The 21,354-nt window shown below is 51.4% G+C and overlaps 1 protein-coding gene across 1 annotated transcript in view; it reads left to right on the forward strand.

The window, feature by feature from the left end:
* PITPNC1 (phosphatidylinositol transfer protein cytoplasmic 1) overlaps positions 1 to 21,354 on the forward strand; it is a 280,327-nt gene that overhangs the window by 117,229 nt on the left and 141,744 nt on the right. Inside the window, exon 2 of the mRNA XM_089316776.1 lies at positions 10,577 to 10,725. Coding sequence (XP_089172902.1) covers positions 10,577 to 10,725 — 149 coding nt within the window. The remainder of the gene's footprint in view (positions 1 to 10,576; positions 10,726 to 21,354) is intronic.

Here is a 21,354-nt window from a genome sequence, read left to right on the forward strand (position 1 = left end):
AAGCATGGTGTGTCTCTCCTGTGCACACACACACACACACTATAAAGCATGGCGTGTCTCTCCTGTGCACACACACACACTATAAAGCATGGCGTGCCTCTCCTGTGCGCGCACACACACACACTATAAAGCATGGCGTGCCTCTCCTGTGTGCACACACACACACTATAAAGCATGGCGTGCCTCTCCTGTGCGCGCACACACACACACTATAAAGCATGGCGTGCCTCTCCTGTGCGCGCACACACACACACTATAAAGCATGGCGTGCCTCTCCTGTGCACACACACACACTATAAAGCATGGCGTGTCTCTCCTGTGCACACACACACACACACTATAAAGCATGGCGTGCCTCTCCTGTGCACACACACACACACACTATAAAGCATGGCGTGTCTCTCCTGTGCACACACACACACTATAAAGCATGGCGTGTCTCTCCTGTGCACACACACACACACTATAAAGCATGGCGTGTCTCTCCTGTGCACACACACACACTATAAAGCATGGCGTGCCTCTCCTGTGCACACACACACACACTATAAAGCATGGCGTGCCTCTCCTGTGCGCGCACACACACACACTATAAAGCATGGCGTGCCTCTCCTGTGCGCACACACACACACTATAAAGCATGGCGTGTCTCTCCTGTGCACACACACACACTATAAAGCATGGTGTGCCTCTCCTGTGCACACACACACACACTATAAAGCATGGCGTGTCTCTCCTGTGCACACACACACACTATAAAGCATGGCGTGCCTCTCCTGTGCACACACACACACACTATAAAGCATGGCGTGCCTCTCCTGTGCGCGCACACACACACACTATAAAGCATGGCGTGTCTCTCCTGTGCACACACACACACACTATAAAGCATGGCGTGCCTCTCCTGTGCACACACACACACTATAAAGCATGGCGTGTCTCTCCTGTGCACACACACACACACACTATAAAGCATGGCGTGTCTCTCCTGTGCACACACACACACACACTATAAAGAATGGCGTGTCTCTCCTGTGCACACACACACACTATAAAGCATGGCGTGCCTCTCCTGTGCACACACACACACACTGTAAAGCATGGCGTGCCTCTCCTGTGCGCGCACACACACACACTATAAAGCATGGCGTGCCTCTCCTGTGCGCACACACACACACTATAAAGCATGGCGTGCCTCTCCTGTGCACACACACACACTATAAAGCATGGCGTGTCTCTCCTGTGCACACACACACACACACTATAAAGCATGGCGTGCCTCTCCTGTGCACACACACACACACACACTATAAAGCATGGTGTGCCTCTCCTGTGCGCGCACACACACACACTATAAAGCATGGCGTGCCTCTCCTGTGCACACACACACACTATAAAGCATGGCGTGTCTCTCCTGTGCACACACACACACACACTATAAAGCATGGTGTGCCTCTCCTGTGCACACACACACACTATAAAGCATGGCGTGCCTCTCCTGTGCACACACACACACACTATAAAGCATGGCGTGCCTCTCCTGTGCACACACACACACTATAAAGCATGGCGTGCCTCTCCTGTGCACACACACACACACTATAAAGCATGGCGTGCCTCTCCTGTGCACACACACACACACTATAAAGCATGGCGTGTCTCTCCTGTGCACACACACACACACTATAAAGCATGGCGTGCCTCTCCTGTGCACACACACACACACTATAAAGCATGGCGTGTCTCTCCTGTGCACACACACACACACTATAAAGCATGGCGTGCCTCTCCTGTGCACACACACACACACTATAAAGCATGGCGTGTCTCTCCTGTGCACACACACACACTATAAAGAATGGCATGCCTCTCCTGTGCACACACACACACACTATAAAGCATGGCGTGCCTCTCCTGTGCGCGCACACACACACACTATAAAGCATGGCGTGCCTCTCCTGTGCTCAAATGGATTGTTCCTCAAGGTGGCCAAGTGGACTTGAGACGATCTCCATGTGTTGCAGCCAAGCCACCTGAGGAGCAGTGTTCTGCCTGAGCCCTACCCTTGGAGTGCAGTTGCTCTATTTCTATTCAGTTCAGCCCAAATCTTAGGGCAGGTTAAGTAAGCACCAGTTTATATTAGTTTGTCACAAAAGAGGAATTTTTTTTTTTTTTGGAATTAAATGTCAATAACCCAGCTCCGTCTTAAATCTTTTTTATCAGCTTTGTTCATTCCCACACCCTGGCATAATGACACAGGTATTACGTAAACCAGGCGCCTCAGAGGGCTGCTTACAAAAGGCTAGGAGAACAGATAAATGTGGAATGATGTGCTGATATCCTGAAATGCGGGCTGTGTTTCCTCTTTGGGATCGGATATTGGTTTTCGTGGTTTGTTGACCTGACTGCGGGACGTGTGCTAAAACACCCCCAAACCTTCCACGTTGGCTTTTCTTTAACTTCCCTGTCAATATGGAGAAATCTCCCACACTGAATCTAGGGTCTGGAAGACTCCTGCCACCGGCAGAACCCAAGGCGGATTCAGAACTCCAAGCCACCCTCCCAAAGGCAAGGGAACAGGAGTTGGTTTTACCGTAGGGTGGGGGTTCCGGAGGAGCAACTGAGAGACGTGGGCTGTGACCTGTGACCCTCCCATTCATTGAGGACCGGGAGGGACAGCTGCTCAGTGTGCTTTGCCCTCAGCCAGGGTCATCGTCTGGCTCACGCGCTGTCACCACCAGCAACCGGAGTCCCCAGGAAAGCATCCATTAGCAACAGCTCAGCTCATGGCACGCAGCCAACAACCGCCCTGAAGAAGTGGGGATCAGGGTGTCTGCCTAAGGCTGCCTCCGAGGGAGGTCATTTAATATTTCTCCAAGGGGCTGGTGCTGTGGCATAGTAGGTAAAGCATCCATCTGTGGCGTCAGCCTCTCATATGGGTACCTGTTCAAGTCCCGGCTGCTCCACTTCTGATCCAGCTCTCTGCTGATGCACCTGAGAAAGCGGTGGAGAATGGCCCAAGTGCTTAGTCCCCTGCCTCTGTGTGGGAGACCTGGAGGAAGCTCCTAGCTCCATTTTGTTGGCATTCAGTGCTTTTACGTTGGGCGTGACCATCCCCACCGCCCTCCCCAGAGCCTTCTCGTCTTCCCATCAATCACCAACTCCCCATTCTCCCTGCACCAGCCCTTGGCCGCCACCATTCAGCCATCTGAGATCAGCACAAGTCCCCAGACCTTGCATAGTCATTTTTGGGGGTATTTTATCTGATCACCATCCAGTGACATTTTTTCAGACAGGAAAAACAGTCTTGGGCAGAGCTCTGAGATGTCTTGGGTTCTGGCCTTGTACAAATGTCAAATAGATGCCTCTTCCTATACGTTATAGACCATAGCACGACAGGGCCATGAATGAAACAGATTTGCGAACACTGCTCAGTTTTCTTGCCCAATTGATGGAGTACAGCTTTGCAACTCACAAAGCATTTTAATTTGTAACTTTTTTTCTCACTTGATTCTCAACATGTATTTTATTCATCCCATCTTAATGATGCCAAAATACGGCTCAGATAAGTAAATTATCTAAGGTTACAAAGCTGGTCAGAGGCAGAATCAGGACGCCAACTCTATGTTTTCATCTTTAAAACCCCAGTGCTTTCCACCAGAGCCTGCTGTGAACAATTATCACCTCTCTGGAGAACCAGGTAACAGCCAGTCCTCGGTTGGGGAGGGTTTCTCCAAACACATCCCTAATTACCAGCACTACACCTCACTGGCTTGGAAACACGTGGAAGGTCTTGGCTGGTCTCTGATGCACAACCAACCAGCCTCTGGATCTTCATAGCATCTTGGTGTGGCTTAACAACCGTGCCTCAAACCCCAGTTGGTCTAGGTTAGGGTCTAGCCCAGGACAATTCAGTAGCTATGCATGAACCACAAATGAGAGCCTGTGTGTAATTTAATTATTCCAATAGTCTTAATTTTTTTTAAAAAAGTCAAGTTCATTTTAAGAGTGTATTTTTACCTAAAATCCTTTTTTTAATTTAAAGATTTATTTATTCATTTATTTGAAAGATAGAGTGATAGAGAGTGGGGGAAGGAGAGACATAGAATGAGAGAGATCTTCCCATCTGTTGGTTCGCACTCCAAATGGCCATAATAGCCGGGGCTGGGGCCAGGCCGAAGTCAGGAGCTAGGAACTCCATCCAGGTCTCCCACATGCATGGCAGGGACTCAAGTACTTGAACCATCACCTTCTGCTTCCCAGGCACGTTAGCAGGGAGCTGGATCAGAAGCAGAGTAGCTGAGATTTAACCCGCACTTCCAGTCCTGGATGCAGGTGTCACAAGCAGCAGCTTAGCCCACTGCTCCACAGTGCCTTCCCCGTCCCTCATCCGTTCATTCCAATATGAAGTCAGCATAAAAATCATTAAGAGGCCGGCGCCGTGGCTCACTAGGCTAATCCTCCGCCTGCAGCGCCGGCACACCGGGTTCTAGTCCTGGTTGGGGCGCCGGATTCTGTCCCGGTTGCCCCTCTTCCAGGCCAGCTCTCTGCTGTGGCCCAGGAGTGCCTTGGAGGATGGCCCAAGTCCTTGGGCTCTGCACCCGCATGGGAGACCAGGAAAAGCACCTGGCTCCTGGCTTCGGATTAGCGTGGTGCACCAGCCAAAGCAGCTATTGGAGGATGAACCAACGGTAAGGGAAGACCTTTCTCTCTGTCTCTCTCTCACTGTCCACTCTGCCTATCAAGAAAAAAAAAAAAAAAAAAAAGAATCATTAAGAAGCTCTTTTATTTTTTGGTGGCAAGTTAGAGCATTCTGCACTTAAAGCAATCTCTAGTCTCGATGCTAATTTTTCATGGGAGGTACTTAATCTATATTTAGAAAATTCATAAAATTTCTGGCGGAAAAGTGGGTTCACACACCAAAGTATTTCAGACATACATGACATGTGTAAGATTTTCTACTAACCGAATGAGAGTCATTCATTGAAATTAAAGAAAATTTTAAATCCGGTCCCTCCATTGCAGAGGCCACATTGCAGAGCCAGTGGCTACTGGGCTGGACGGCACGGGTCTGAGGGCATGGCTGAGCCTGGTCCAGACTGGAGCAGCAGTGGAACAGAACAGGAGCCAGCGAGCCATGCCTGCGGTCCGTGAAAGTACTCAGCTCTCCTGGGAGCGCTGTGTCCTGGCCGTGGGGAGCTGCTTCCTCTGGTCTGCAGGCTTGTTGCTCAATGCAGAAATAAAAAGACCAAAACAGAGCGAGAGCCAAGGCGAGTCTATTTGCCATAGGCGAGGAAGCTCCCCCATGCCGGGGAGCGGCCCCCAGCACTGATCCCTCTTATGCCCCCTTCTCTCCCTGCCGCCTTCTCTGAAAGGTACCGGCCCCTCCCTCGTGCATGCAGCAGGGGTCCCATTAGGGTTGGCACTCCCGCTGGATTTGCCCAGACCCCGCCTCAGGGACCCTCTTTCCCTACAGTAGCATGAAAGCAGCTGCAGAAGGAGTGAGCACGGCTGTGTATAAATAAAACTTTATTTAAAAAGCAGGTGCCAGCTCATGTCATTTGCCACCCACTAGAGCAGGGCGTTTGGCCTGGTACCTCTGCTGTGCTGTAGGATCAGAGTGGACTGCTCTAGCCTGTGGCTTCCTGAGACTTACAATCTGGACTCATTGTAGCTCCTTCCTCGTGTGTAATTACAATTCTAACAACAATTGGCACAGGCCAGCAGTGGGCCTGATTCCTGCCCAGCTTATCTTTCAGACCCTGTCTTCAGTGGGTTCCATGGTATTAGGACCTCCTGTGCTTTGAGGTCCATGGAGTGACAGTGGAGGTGGCTGAAAGAAAAATTCCAACAAAAGCATCAAGAGTGGCTCTGAAGAATTTGGGGAAGGTCCAAGAAGGCCAAGTTAGAGCACTCTCTGCTCTTTCCTGTGTGCACACAGCCAGAGGGAGGCCAGCAGGAAGCTGGCCTGTGCCGCAGACGGCAAAGCACGTGCTCTCACGTGAAGTCAGAGGCACAGGTGCCTCTCCGTGTGGATGGTCAAGGCCACTGCAGAAGTAAATTCTGATGCCCAGGCTGGGGCCCGGAGGTCCCGAGTCGTCTTGTCGGGGAAGGACCCCACCCAGAGTTGCAAAGCCCTAGTTCCCACTTTGCATATCATGATGTTGGGGAGTGGTATGGAAAAGGAAGGGAAAGGGAGAGGGGGCACAGGTTGGGGGGAGGTAAAGTGACCTGCTCCTGGGTCTTCAGTGTGGGGGTGTCAGCAAGGTGGCCTCCCAGATAGCGGGGGGCTTCCCATCGCTGTAACTGAATACCCAGTGCTGGGTGCTTGATAAAGAGAAGAGGCTGGTTTAGCTCATGGGTTTGGAGGTAGGAAGTTGCAACACTGTGGTGCCAGCTCTTGCAAGGTCCCCCTGGCTGCGTCACATCCGGGGAATAGCCTGTATGAGAGGGAGAGGTCACAGCGACACCGGGGAGAGAACCCACTGGTTTTCCACAAGGGGTGCTTCATCCCTTCGCAGGGCAGTTTGCCCAGTGACTTCCCATTAGGCTGTACCTCTTAGAGGTGCCACCACCTCTTAGCATCACCACCCAGGGATCCAAGCTTCCAGGACAGGAAGCTTGGAGGGGGGTGCGGTGGGAAACCCTTGCAGGTCATGTCTAACCCCAGCAGGAAGAGTTCAGTGAAAACTGTTCATAGCCTGGAGTTCCGTTGCGCCTAAAACTTTGGGTCTGCTGCTTCGTTCAGGCGAGTTCAAGGTGCTCAGGAGCTCAGGGTTGAGCTCAGGCTTCTGTAACAGTCAAGGCTGGAAGCTGCATTAAGAGACGCGATGGTGCCCAGGCCTCACGTGTGCCGAGTTGAACGGCTGGCCCCGCCTGGTGTCCCCAGGTCCAGGGCGCAAGGCGGCCGTGCCTCGGCTTCTGCATTGCTGTTGAACACACAGCACCACGCACTAGTGGGCGAGAGCTGGACCCCCAGGATGGCTCTTGGCGATGGAGATAATTATCTGGGGTGGCTCTCAGCCTGCTGTGTGGACCTGTCTGTGAGCGTGATCACCTGTAATGATGATTCTCCAGACTCTGGAATTACAACAAGAGGTTTTACAAAGTTAGAGCGCAACTGCCCCCACCCCCACCCCACCTGTGAGCGCAGCTGAGGCAATGCTGGTCTTTCCACCAGACTCTGGCTACCCCTCTTCCAAAACAGCAAAGCTTGGAGACAGCGGCTTGCTGCCAACATCCAGGCCGAATCCGGGATCACCCGTCCCTTCCCCCTCCCCTGAGAGACTGCTGCTTGCTTGAGCCAATCTGTGATTTTATAGCAACAGCAAGAGCAGGGCCAGGCCTGGTTTTCTTGGCAGGGGAAGAGGTGGGGACAGCCACAGAGCCCTTGACTGTCTCCCTTTAGGGGCTGATGTGTCCTGCCACCCTCAGCATCACGGGTCACCCTGGCTGGCGCTGCCTTGGTGAGCTAAGGCTGGTGTTTGCCCAACGCTGCTCAATCAGGAGCCGCCCGAATGATCAATGAGGCTGGCCAGCCAAGCCCTCCACTGGCTGCCCGTGAATCAGCCTCTGGCCGCCTCGCACCCTCTCATCTCGACCTAGTGAGCAGCACTTGAGCTTGGCCCAGCCAGGGCCGACCCACGTCTGGCTAAAGGCTCTTCTGTGTCAGGCATCAACCTTGAGTCCCTGTGCTTGTCTCGGGGAGGGGGGGGCCATGGTGGACACTGCTCCTCCGCCAGCCAGTCCCCTCCGCATTGCAGTCCTCCGCACACAGGACCCTGGGTCGGGCTCTGTCTCGGAAGCAGACGCAGCACTTATGCAAAAAAAAAAAAAAAAGTGCACATCACATAAAATTAACCCTTTAAAAAAAAGCTGTCTTAAAGCGAATAGTTAATGGGCATCGAGAATATTTGCTGCATTACACAACCACCACCCCTCTCCAAAATATGCTCAGCCACCCAACAGGAGACCCCAGACCCATGACTTTGGGAGACCGGAAGTAATCAAGCCGTCGGCAGAGTTGGTTCCTTCGGATTCGTCCCAGGTCTCAGTCCTGGGCTTTCAGACGCCATCTTCTCCTAAAGTTTTCGTCCTCCGTGCCTGTCTGTCTCTGAGTCTGGATTTCCCTTTTCTGCAAGGACACTGATCCTATTGGATGTGGCCCATCCCAATGACCTCTGCGGAGCCCCTGTTTCCCAAGGAGGTCTCATTCTGAGGTGGGTGCCAGGACTGCGCCCCCTGAACGGTGAGACACACACTCTGCTCTGTGAGCAGTTTCAGACCTTTTGTCCTTTTTAGGGCTGAATAATATCCTATCGTATGGAAATGTTAATTTTTTGAGCACCAAGCCCAGAGCACCTGTTGGTGAAATCCGCACCTGCTGAGCAGATGTGCCTCCCCATCACAGGCCCATGTGCCCGTCTGTGAAAGGCGGGCCTTGATCTCACAGGTAGAGCTCACAACCCTTCAATCCGAAAACTTCTTCCTGGGGTTGGCACTGTGGCGTAGTGGGTTAAGCCCTGCCTGCAGCATTGACATCCCATATGGGTGGAGGTTTGAGTGTCGGCTGCTCCACTTCCTATCCAGCTCCCTACAAATGCGCCTGGGAAAGCAGTAGCAGATGACTCAAGTCCTTGGGCCCCTGCACCCGCATGGGAGACCTAGGAGAGACTCCTGGCTCCTGGTTTTGGATCGGCCCAGCTCCAGCCATTGGGGCCATTTGGGGACTGAACCAGTGGATGAAAGATCTCTCTCTCTCTCTCTCTCTCTCTCTCTCTGCCTCTGCCTCTGCCTCTGCCTCTCCCTTTCTGTAACTCTGCCTTTCAAGTAAATAAATAAATTTACCAAGAAAAAAACCACTTCTTCCTGTTGTCCTCCTCCTTTCCATAAGAGCGTCCGTCTCTATGAGCAAAAGTGAGAGCCGTCCTGGGCCATCGGGAAGCCAGGTCACGCTTCTGAACCGGAAATTCGTGTTATAAATGGGTTTTCTCTTTGGGCTGCCTCTCTGCTCTTTCTCCTCCTGTCCCCCGCACCCCCTCCTCCCCTCAAGTGTGAGCACACACTCCCATTTAGAATGCAAACCCTCCTGGACGGGGCATGGAGCAGGCAGGAAGCACAGCCCTTTGCGGAGCCCCAGCCAGCTGCGCGCTCCCATTGTCATGGTTACTGGCCAGGTCCCTTGGGCTGGCCGTGGCCTAGAGGCTGTCCGAGCTTCTCCACGCTCCCCTCCCTGCACCTGCCCTCAGCGGGACCTGCCAGCTCTGGAACCAGCTGTCCCTGTGACTTGGAGGTCTCCTCTGCCCCCTCGATTTGAAATGGATTTCTCTCTCCTTGTGCATGTAAGAGGTCCGCCTCCCCGCTGGCCTGGGCTCTGGAACCACTCAGAGTCCGCATGAGCTCAGGGCCCCTGGGGCCCCTTCTGCCTGCCACGGAGGCCTCACGGCAATCCAACTGTGTGTGGGGGGGGGGGGTGCAAGAGGGAGCATGGCGGGGTCGCGGAGTTCCGCCCCCTGACGCTGAGCAGACTCCGCCCTCCCGCAAACCGCCCCCCCCCCCGCACCTCTATCAGCTTGCTTTGGCCACTCTGCAAGTCCCCTGGGGAAGAAATGCCTTCAGAGAGACAGGAAGGAGAGTGGGGTGGCTCAGAAGCGAGGGACCGACAGAAAGCGTCCCAGCAGCGTGGGAGTCGCTCGTCTTGGCTTTTTCGCGTGGCTCGCGGCATGTGGGGCGGGAGAGGCTCCGCGCTGTTGGTGGAATTGGATGACAAGGAGCTCTGTACGCTGCCCCCACACCTGAGACAAGCACAGAGACTCAAGGTTGATGCCTGACACAGAAGAGCCTTTAGCCAGACGTGGGTCGGCCCTGGCTGGGCCAAGCTCAAGTGCTGCTCACTCAGTCGAGATGAGAGGGGGCGAGGCGGCCAGAGGCTGATTCACGGGCAGCCAGTGGAAGGCTTGGCTGGCCAGCCTCATTGATCATTCGGGCGGCTCCTGATTGAGCAGCGTGGGGCAAACACCAGCCTTAGCTCACCAAGGCAGCGCCAGCCAGGGTGACCCGTGATGGGTGTGGGGCGCGGCGTCCTCATGGTGGGGCCTGGGCATCCAGGGCTTTTGGAAGCTTCCAGGTGATTCTGATGTCCAGCCGCCTTTGAGAGCTGCTCTTGCTGGGGACAGAGGCCTCCAGGAGTGGGGAATACCTTGAGAGAGGGGACAGAAGGCACTGGTGATGTCTTCCTCTGCGCCCAGCAAGGGCATTCCCTGGGCAGCTAGAACACGCCCTCGGCTCTCTCTGGCCCAGCCCCATAGGACCTCAGTACCATGGAACCCGGTGCGGGCAGAATGGGAGGGGCCTGCAGCACTCCCCCACGGGTGGGTAGCTGGCCACCTTGCGCCGGCTACCCCGGGGAGCGTTTGCCCGGGGCCTGTGCCGTGCTCCCGGGAGCAGGCTGCTTTTCGCTCCCCAGACCCCTTCGCAGAAAATGCTCCTGGCGTGGGCTGCCAGCCGGGCTGCAGTCGGAAGGGGACTTTCCAGGGCAGGCTGTGGGCTGACCTCTCCGTCTCTGTGTGCTTTGCAGTACAAAATTGGACAGCTGTACATGATCAGCAAGCACAGCCACGAGCAGAGCGACCGCGGAGAAGGGGTGGAGGTCGTGCAGAACGAGCCCTTCCAGGACCCGCACCACGGCAACGGGCAGTTCACCGAGAAGCGGGTGTACCTCAACAGGTGAGTCGTGGCACCGGAGCCGCCCGTCCCCGGCCCCACCACACAATGGAGGTAAAGGCGGGGAGCGTCTGGGATGCGAAGGATCCTGGAAAGTCATCGTGCACCTGCGGCGGCCACCAATCTCGTCGCTTCCCAAACCAGAATCCCCTCGTGCTTCCTGCAAAGCAGGCCTTGCCTTTGGATCTGTCTCGGTGTTTGCTTTTTTTTTTTTTTTTTTAAATTTATTTGAGAATCAAAGAGACAGAGAGACACGGACAGAGAATTCCGATCCGCTGGTCCCCTCCCCAAATGCGCACAACAACCAGGAGCCTGGAATACAATGCAGGTCTCTCACATGATGGCAGGAACCCAGTCACTGGAGCCGTCACCACTGTTGCCTCCTAAGGTTTGCACTGGCAGGAAGCTGGAGTCAGCAGCCCTGCTCATGTACCGCCCCCGGTACTCAGGTGTGGGAGCTGGGCATCTTAACTGCTAGGCTAAACACTCATTCCATTTACTACCAGGAAACCATTCAGGTATCTGCAAAGGAAATGACAAAACAGCCACCTGTGAGCAAGGCGACACTCCACCGTTAGTGCAGCTTCCGTTTCTCCAGTGACCCCCTCCTCCCCAGGGTGGAGCTCGCCAGTCCCCTCCTCCAGGAGTAAAGCATGAAGGGCTGGGGGCCGGCATGGACCGAGACCATCACGTCTGCTTTGCAAGATTATTCTTTAATTGCTTGCCTTTGTCATTGTCAATCAATGGCCTCATTGATTGACAGGGCTTGTCTGATCTCCCCACCCCATTCCCCCATCTAACCGTCTTCTTCCATCTGAGTCACAATGGTTGTAGTCAGATGCTGTGTGAGATGTGTTTTGTTGAAATGAAAGGTCTACGCCAGCAAGCCAGCATTCTATGAGCCTTTCCATGAATACGTTTCCCCTCACTTCTGGCCTCTCCGGTTGGGACCTTATGTGGTTATTTAGCATGTATCCCCTACATGCTAGCTGGGCACTGCCACCAGTGCCTTGGATCTAATCACAGGTTTCTGAGAGGGGTCGTATCTGGATTCCTCCATTCTCACATTGGCTCTGCTCTCCAGCTGGCCAAAGTGGATTATTCCTTCTTGGTGGGAGACTTTGGGTTCTGTCATTGGGGTGGATGGAAGTCTCCCCTGGGAAGGCCTTGGCTGGATTAACACAGTGCATCATGTGTTGTTTTTTTAAAAACTTTTTTATTTAAGATGCAGAAAGAAAGGTGGGTTGGGGGGAAACAGAGACACAGAGAATGCTCCCATTCATTGAGTCACTCCCCAGATGCCACCACAGGTAGGACCAGGCTGGGGTCAAAGCTGGACGAAGATCTCCCATGTGGGTGTCAAGAACTCAATGCTGCCTCCCAGGGTCTGCATTAGCAGGAAGCTGAAGTCGGGAGCCGGGGGCTGGGACTGCAACCTGGACACTCTGAAGCAGGACATAGGGGTTTTAATCAGTAGGCTAAAAGCCTGCAACCCAAACCACTGCATTTTTATCTGCATAAGGATGCCGTATGGGGGAATCCCTGAGTCACGACGAGATGCAAATGAGATCGATCCCATTCATCTATTAGTGGCTCTTGATTCCCAGAGCTTGGAGCTAGCCAGCTGCTGGTTTGCAGGAGGAGCTGGGCTCCGGGCCTGGCCTGGGGACAGTTTCCTTACAGGAATGGATTTCTTAGTCTGCTGCTTTGGCATTCCCAGCATGGAGGGTGTGAAGCAGGTTTCTCCTCTGGGATCACCTCTGCAGAGCTAGGAGAGGGCAGCAAGTGCAGCAGAGGAGAAACTGTGGAAAATTCCATTTCTTGGCAGACGGCTTCGTGCGCCTGGGTTATTGCCCGGGGAATGTTCCCCAAACACCAAAATCAAGAAAAATTTCAGAAGCTTTATAACTTTTCTTGAAACAGAATGAGAAGTGTCCAGCTGTCTCTTTCATGTCTGTTTTCTCCATCAGAATATATGGTATTTATTTTAAAGGAGAATCAGAAACATTAGTAAGAGGGAAATTTGTTATAAATAGAAAATGTGAACTTCCAGTAATAGTAACTAAAAAGATTAATGGGGACCCTCCCCCACTTCCTATGACAAACACAGGATGAAATAGCACAATATAAAGTTGAGCTCAAAACAAAGGCAGGGAGATCCTAAGGTACCTGGGATAAAGATAGAACTCAAATCAGAGTGGACAGCAGGCCAGCAATGCCAAGGAAAGCAGGGACTCTCAGAACACAGTGCAGGCCCTGGCGTCCATGGGCTGGGGTTGTCATGCCAATACGGTGACAGGAAGCGTGGCCTTGGGCCCACATGGATGGAGAATTGGAAATGAGAATCAGGCATAAAAATAGGTTTTACACAATCAAGGGCTGAAAGAGGTTATTACTCAGAGACCCACACTGCAAGAACTACTTAAAAATATACTTTAAGAAAGAGGAAATTGGAGGCTGGCATTGTGATGCAGCAAGTAAAACTGCTGCTTACAACTCCAGCATCCAATATTGAAGTGCCTGCTGGAGTCCTGGCTGCTCCACTTCTGATGCAGCTCCCTGCTAATGTGCCTGGGGAAGCAGTGGAGGCTGGCCCGAGCACCTGGAAAGCAGTGGAGGATGGCCCGAGTACCTGGGCCCCTGCTGCCCACGTGGGAAACCAAGATGGAGTTCCAGGCTCTTGGCTTCACTGTGGTCCATCCCTGACTAGGGTGGCCATTTAGGAAGTGAACTAGAACATGGAAGATTCTCTCTCTCTCTCTCTCTCTCTCAGTGTGTGTGTGTCTCCTCCTCTCTGTTGTTCTTTCAAATAAATAAATAAGCCTTTTTAAAAAATGGTAAATAGCATAAATTGTGATGGTAACGTCAATCAAAATGTCAGATAGTCGCTGTTCCACTTAACCTTGCAGCTAGGGGTGACCATGTGACCCAACTCTGGCCAATGAGATGTAAGATTTTCCTCCCTGATAGTAAGAGACCGATGTTCTAGAGGGATGTGCTCAGTTTATAAGAGAGGGGGAGGGACTGGGGAGTGCCTGCTGGGAAGACAGTGAACAGTGCCTCCCACATGAATCTTGGTAACAAAACCGGACAGAAGCAGTACAAAAAGTAAAGTCATAGACCAATCCATAGACCAATCTTAATTAAGAACGTAGGCATCAAGATCCTAAATGAAACCCTCTCAAATCCAAAACTCTGGAGTATAATAACAATAATAATGACCTAATCAGATTTGTCCCTGAAATTAATTCAGTTAACATTGAACACATCTCTCTACATATTAGTCCACAGTTAAGTCGGGAACACAATCAGGATCCTTGTTATCACCTCTTCTAGCTAACACTGTATGAAGGTCCAAGCTAATGCACAGAAACAAGAAAGTAAAAGAAGAAACAGAATCATGATTTGCAGGCAACGTGATTGTCTGATAGAAATTTCTGGCTTTCCAGGCAGCTGCGAACATTGAGATTAGAATTCATCCAGATTGCTGGATGTGAATCCATGTACAGAAATGAGCAGCATCATCACACAGCAGGAACAATCATTTTCAGTTTACAGCAGGAAAATGTCTTTTAAAAAATTTTCCACAGAAAAAGAAGCTGAAGAGTCCCCAGGAATAAATCTACAAGATATGCAAAATCTTTTTGGAGAAAAATGTGAAACATTTGTGCAGGACATTTTAAAGGTTCTAGACAAAGGGCAAGATATACCATATTCATAGATGGGAAATGCTGTGTTATAAAGTTGCCATCAATTTTCAAATCAATCTGTAAATTTATGCAAATATAATTAAAATGCCAACAGTATTTTTTTAAACAGAGCTGGAGAAGGTAACCCTAAAATTCACATGAACAGTTTTGAAACGTTGAGTAAATAGGAATGACTTACCCTACCAGACACCATGACTGTTTATAAAGGTACTGAAATTGAGGCAGTAGGGTATTAGACCAGAGGTAGATAAATTCATGAGACAAAAAAGCCCCCAGATAGACCCAAGTTGTTATCAGTGCTTGGTGTTTAACAGAGCTGGCATAAAAAATTAGTGGGGAAAAACAAACTTCAGCATATGATATAGAGTTGATTGAGTTTTAATTAGAAAACAACTAAATGTCCACTGATTCCATTCACAAAAATAAATTCCAGATTGATTAAAGACCTAAATGTGAAAAAAAAATAGAAGAAAATACATTTATTATTAGGAGAATAGGATGGAACTGATTAAAAAAAAAACTAGAAGAAAATACATTTATTATTTGGAGAATAGGATGGAACTGATTAAATAAGACATAAAGAAATAGACTGGTGAACGTTATCATGTTAAAAGTAATAGCTCTCTGCCCCCTGTCGCCACCTTGCACAGTAAGCTTAGGTCCTAAAGAAGAAGTGTTTTTAGTTCCCTTTCCATAGGCTTAAACCAGTTTCATCACTTTATTATATAAGAGGCTGTTGGCATATTTGGAAGAGTATAGGCACATGTCACAGAGCCAGAGAGATCAATGATTTAGCAGGAGAGAAAGAAAAAATGTATGTGTGACAACTATGGATAAATAAGATGAATTCTATAATCAAAACCAAAGCCATTCCCTCGTAGTTGTATCCTGGAGCCACTGCAACTTGACTTCTGCCCCCAACAGACAGGGTCATGAGGTTGCCGTGGCGGAATTCAACACAGCATTTGTTATGGCTGATGCCGAACAACTGACTGCACAGGTTTTGGAGGGAATCTTTTAAATTAATATTTTAAAAGACACAGAGATCTCCTATCTGCTGGTTCACTCTCCCAAATTCCCTTGACTGTCAGAGAGCCTGGAACTCAAACTGGGTCTCCCACATGGGTAGCAGGAACGCAAGTACTTAAGCCATCACCTGCTGCCTCCCCGGGTGTACACTTGCAGGAAGTTGGAATAAGGGTTGGAGCCAGGACTTGAACCCAGGTGCTCCAGTATGGTACACGGCTGTCCCAAGTGGTGTCTTAACCACTTTGCCAAACGCTCACCCCTGGAGGGAGTTTTTATATAAGTGAGACACTGTCCTTGTCTTCTGGTCAAAGTCACGTCCAAGGCTGGTCAGACCCAGCATTTGTGAGTCCATCTGCCCATCTTGTGAGTGTCCAGAGGAGAGTGGGTCCTGGGAGATGGACTGGCAGTAGCTACAATGTTTCCAGTGCCCACTTAATAACTTACATTATTAAATGTCATTGTCCCATGAACCCGAATTCATGAGCTGGCAAAATGTGTGGATTCTCTTCCTTCCATCAGTCTATATGAGAAACCAAATCACATTCATAAATGGCTGCATTGATTTATTCCCCAAAGTAACTATTGGAGGCACTGGAAATACTCAAAGCCTGTGTAGTTAGTTAATGTGAAAACCAGAAAACTGTTCAATGGGAAGTTAAGTTTCAACACTGATGATTATCACCAAGCAAACAAAGGTAGCCCCAGCATCCGTCTCTCCATGATCGATCCACCTGGCAGGTGTGTGAGTTACCTATGGGGGCTAAGTCGGGGCCTCAGTTGCCGCTTCTGTCCTGAGCAAAAAAGATATTTCGCAGAGTGGTGTCAGGGACCCACAGAATGATCTGGAGCGTTAAGAGTGGGCAGGAATCGAAGCAGCTCCAGATGTTAATGGTGACAACATCTTCAAGCAGCACGAGGCTTCGTTCTGCCACCCTGCCACGCACGCACACATGTCTGCTTCCCCCAGCCATCAACGCCGCAGCTGCTGTGGGTGGCTCTGAGTTGTTCCCTTTGTCTTTCCATCACGTGTTCCAAATTCCCAAACACAAGCATCCCACGGAGTTCCCAGACCACGCCTGACACCCAGGCTTGGGGAGTGGGACTCCAGCCTGTTTTGCATCACTTGTTTCCCACGGCAGCAGCTAGCAGGTGGGTTGCAGTCTCTCCTCGTAGCCCTGAGACTCCCTGTGCCCTGCTGGTTGTAGCTGGGCGGTGGGTATCAAGTTTGACCTCCTTGTGGTTTTGATGTGTGTGCTTCTCTAAGGACTCAGGATGTTCTGTTGGTCCTAGGTCCTTTGTATATCCTATTTGGAAAAACATCAATTCAAATCCTTTACCAATTTTTAAAATAGATATAATATCCTTTTACAATGCAGTTGATCGGGGACCAGCGCTGTGGCACAGCAGGTTAAAGCCCCGGCCCCCAGCGCCGACATCCCATGTGTCCCAGCTGCTCCACTTGTGATCCAGCTCTCTGCTATGGCCTGGGAAAGCAGTAAAAGATGGTCCAAGTCCTTGGGCCCTTCACCCATGTGGGAGACCCAGAAAAAGATCCTGGCTCCTGGCTCCTGGCTCCTGGCTCCTGATCAGCTCAGCTCTGGCTGTTGCAGTCATTTGGGGAGTGAACACAGCAGATGGAATGTCGCTCCCCCTCTCGCGTAGGAACAACACTAGACCCTGCGCTGTTCTCTTTGCCCGGCCCTTCCCGGGTTGGCTGCCGGCCCCCCGCCTCCGCGGAGGGGCCGGAGGGGCGGCACCCCAGCCGCTTTCCCCGCCTCCACGGAGGAGCGGCACACCGCCGGCCGGCTCTCTCGGGGGCTGCTCAGATGTTCCTCAGATGTTGCCTGGTGCATGTTGTCTCTCTCCTCCTTTATAGTCCTCTTCCACCAATCCGTGCTCTGCTGCCCACACGCCGAGCACGCTGCTCTCTTCCAATCAGGAGCAGGATCAGCTCCTGCAGCTCATCAGTCAAATTGGCGAGGCAGCTGTGTAGAAGTTGTTTGGTGTCGCTCAGCGCCATATTGTGGGAGATCAGAGGCATAGAGTTAGTCTTAGTTCCAGTAATTTAGTCTAGTCTCAGTTGCTCCCCACAATGGAAGACTTCTCTCTCTCTGAATCTACCTCTCTCTGTAACTCTGTCTTTCAAATAAATAAAATAAAATTTTTTTTGAAAAAAAAAAAAATGCAGTTGATTGGGGCTGGCGCTGTGGCACAGCAGGTTAAGCCGCTATCTGTAGGTGCCAGTTCGAGTCCTGGCCAATTCATTTCTAATCCAGCTCCTTGTTAATGCACCTGGGAAAGCAGCAGAGGGTGGTCCAAGTGCTTGGGCCCCTACACCCACATAGGAGGACCGGAAGAAGCTCCCTGTGCCTGGCTTCGGATTGGCCCTGCTCCAGCCATTGCAACCATTTTGGGAGTGAACCAGCAGATAGAAGATCTCTCTCTCTCTCTCTCTCTGCCTCTCTGCCTCTCCCTCTCTCTCTCTGTAACTCTGCCTCTCAAATAAATAAATCTTTTTAAAGCAAATGCAATTGATCCTGTTATTACTGACCTCTTATTTCCCTGAGATTGTGAGGTTGCTTTCTCCTTTGACCTTCCCCGCAGAGTCTGACACACTGTTGGTGCATTTTGGTAATTTGGTGTATCTGAACTAATGTGTTGCTGCATGTACATTGGTCCCAACATGATCGTCCATTTGGTTGTTGACCTTGGTCTTTCGATCCAGTTCAGTTAGCCAAATAAATGGTCATTCTGAGTTGTTCTTAAAAACTCCCAGGTTCAATTAGCATCCGGGGGAAGAGGCAAATACTAATCAAACACTCGATAGTGCTTCTAAATAAAACCTGTCACCCAGAAACGTAGGAAGGTGGGCTTTTCTTTTGTCACCTTCTATTTCCACTCCATCTGTAGCATCCCTCCCAAGCCTCCCCACCGAAGCCCGGGAAAGGAGGGATTGGGGCTGGGGAGTGGAGGGGCACTGGGCCTATTTTTAGGCTTGTTTTTCAGCCGTGAAGTGTCATGTTCGTCCCCCCTCGGCTGCTGGATTAATTAGGCTGTGCTGGCAGCTGCCAGTCAGGGAGGGCTGCCAGCTCCTCGTGGTGATTCTGCTCAGAGAGCAGCTCTTGCCTTCCACGCAATCCCTCTGGACCTCTGGTGGCTCTGGGTGGGAGAGGGTAACGCGGCCGTATGCCATGAACCCCTTTTCACTGGGCATGCACAGACGCCTGTGGGCTCCCTCACCCTCCAGCTCATTGGCAGGACCTCATAGCCATGGCTTGGGCGTCTCTTCCCTGATTTCACTTCCTGTCCCCCCAGCCCTCCCAGAACTGCTGAGCAAATCCAGGCCATCACCTGGATCTTCCCCACAGCCAACTCTGTGCCCAGCGCTCGTTAGCCTAGGGAGAGCCCACGCCCAGGTACCAGGTGGCTGAGTCAGTGCCAGGGCCATAGATTCCGACCTCACAGCTTCTTCCCATGCTGGTTTCAGAGTCTTTGTGGTTGTTACTGACTTCGGGACAGAGACAGTCTTCACTCGGTCCAAATGTACTGCTCTGTGCCAGGCACTGTTCACGTGCAGAGGATGCAGGGGGGAACAGAACGAAGGTCCCTGGCCTGGTGGGACTGGCATTCTAGGAGGGAGAGACAGAGCACGCAGTCACTGTCGGTAAGGACTGTGGCCATGTTAGACTATGTAAGGTTTGTGCTATGTCAGTAAACACGTACGACTTATATAGGGGGAAGACACATATTATTTTAGAAGGTGATAGAGCTATGGGAAAGTACTAGTGCATGGGAGGGCTTCCTTCCCAAAAGACTTTCAGCTCATGTGACTCTACCCTGTGCACGTCTCAGTCTTTTAAGAACACCCCAGGGGGCTGGCACTGTGGCATAGCGCATAAAACCACTGCCTGGTTGAGATCTTAGAGGGCATCCGACCAAGTGGCGTTCTCCACCCTGGTTCTGACAGATGCTGCTGGTGGGAATGGCCCGCTCCCCGGGAGCTCCCCAGCACCCCGGCCACGATATAAGCAAAGCCTTCCAAGAAGCTGTCCATGGCAGCTCCCCGTTCCCAGAACTGTGTCTCTAAGTAGGTGGCGGACGTGGTGAGGCCTCTGTGCTAGGTCATTGACAGGTCTGGATCAGCTCTGGCCTGGGAACTCTGCTTGCCTCTTCACTGGCCTGTAAATAATTATATTCAGAGCACACCGAGAAGCCCAGCCTGAGCAGCCACTTAGAAGATGAATCGGAGCAGCTAAAGAAGAAGTTTAAAGACCTCAGAAATTTCTGTATCTAGAACTGCATAGGAGCGATTGGTTGTTATCAACCAATTGTCCAGGGCCAGATTTTGGCCCAAAGAGGAAAGTGAAGATAGTGGGTCCTATTTAAGTGGAGCTGCAGTTAGTTAAGCATAATCTCAATGTGGAAAGTGGCAGGTAGCAGGTGCACTGTTTAGGAGAAAAATCCCAGGACTGTTTTTCAGCTGGGAATGTGGGTCCTAAACTTCCAGTCAAGACCATCCCAACTCTGACTCCTGCTGCGAAAATGAAATGAGACCCCATTTAGATTCCATTTGGCCTAATGACATGCAGTTCCTCCTGCAGCAGATCCCAGAGCAGCGTAAACTGCCATGTGAGATTTGGTGCCCAGGGGTGTGGAGTGATAATCCGGACAGGGAAGCACCAGAAACTTCTAATGGTGAGACCATGCAGTTTTCCGATTTGGAAGCTCCTGCTGAAGTAGATAATTACCCATCCCCTGAGACCAGCTCCCATTGCACCTGCCCCTAGATCCCCTAGCTGTGGTTTAGGGGACCTGAGGAGTGTAGACAACGAGAGAGATCCATCAGGCTTCTCAACCCCATTACTGCCACGCGTGTTTTGTGCCGAGGCTGCCTGTGCATAGTGTGGTACTGAACAGCGTCCCTGGCCTCTACTATTTTTTTTTTTTTGACAGGCAGAGTGGACAGTGAGAGAGAGAGACAGAGAGAGAGGTCTTCCTTTTTGCTGTTGGTTCACCCTCCAATGGCCGCCGTGGCCGGCGCGCTGCTGCCGGCACACCGCGCTGATCTGATGGCAGGAGCCAGGTGCTTTCTCCTGGTCTCCCATGGGGTGCAGGGCCCAAGCACTTGGGCCATCCTCCACTGCACTCCCGGGCCACAGCAGAGAGCTGGCCTGGAAGAGGGGCAACCGGGACAATCCAGCGCCCTGACCGGGACTAGAACCTGGTGTGCCGGCGCCGCTAGGCGGAGGATTAGCCTAGTGAGCTGCACCGCCGGCCTCTACTATTTAAAGGTAGACACACAGATAGAGATCAATTTATCTATATCCTGTCTATCGGTTCACTCCCCAGATATCCGTAATAGCTGATGCTGGGCCAGGCCAAAGCCAGGAGCCAGGAACTCAATTAGATTTTCCACAAGGGTGACACAGAACCTGACTATTGAAGCCATCACCTGCTGGTCCCAAGATGTGCATTAGCTGGAAGCTGAAATTGGGCGCAGAGGTGGGAACTGAGCCCAGGCATTCCAATATGGGATACAGGTGTCACACAGAGTGTCTTTACCACGCCAAGTGCCTGCCCCGATACTCAAGTTTAAAAATCAGAAACCAAGTATTTTGAAAAGCCTCTCTTTGGGAGGCATTGACAGAGACATCGAGGGGAGTCTGATGCAGGTGAGGTGTCATCCAAGTCAGCGCATTTTCAGATTCCTGAGAGGTTTTAGTTTTGTCCCTCCCCTTCCTCCATGCCTCCAGAGCCTGCGCTGTGGGGTGCCAGGCCATTGGGACGTTTGATCCTGGCCCGTGTGTGGACTGCTGACCCCACTCAAGCTTGCTGCCTTTCTAAAGGCAGGCTCTTGTTTAAGACCTGGCCGTGAGCTTGAGTGATGGGCTTT

Source organism: Oryctolagus cuniculus, chromosome 17, assembly GCF_051225735.1.
Source record: "Oryctolagus cuniculus isolate XC-2025 breed Fujian yellow rabbit chromosome 17, ASM5122573v1, whole genome shotgun sequence".
NCBI classification, from domain to species: Eukaryota; Metazoa; Chordata; class Mammalia; order Lagomorpha; family Leporidae; genus Oryctolagus; species Oryctolagus cuniculus.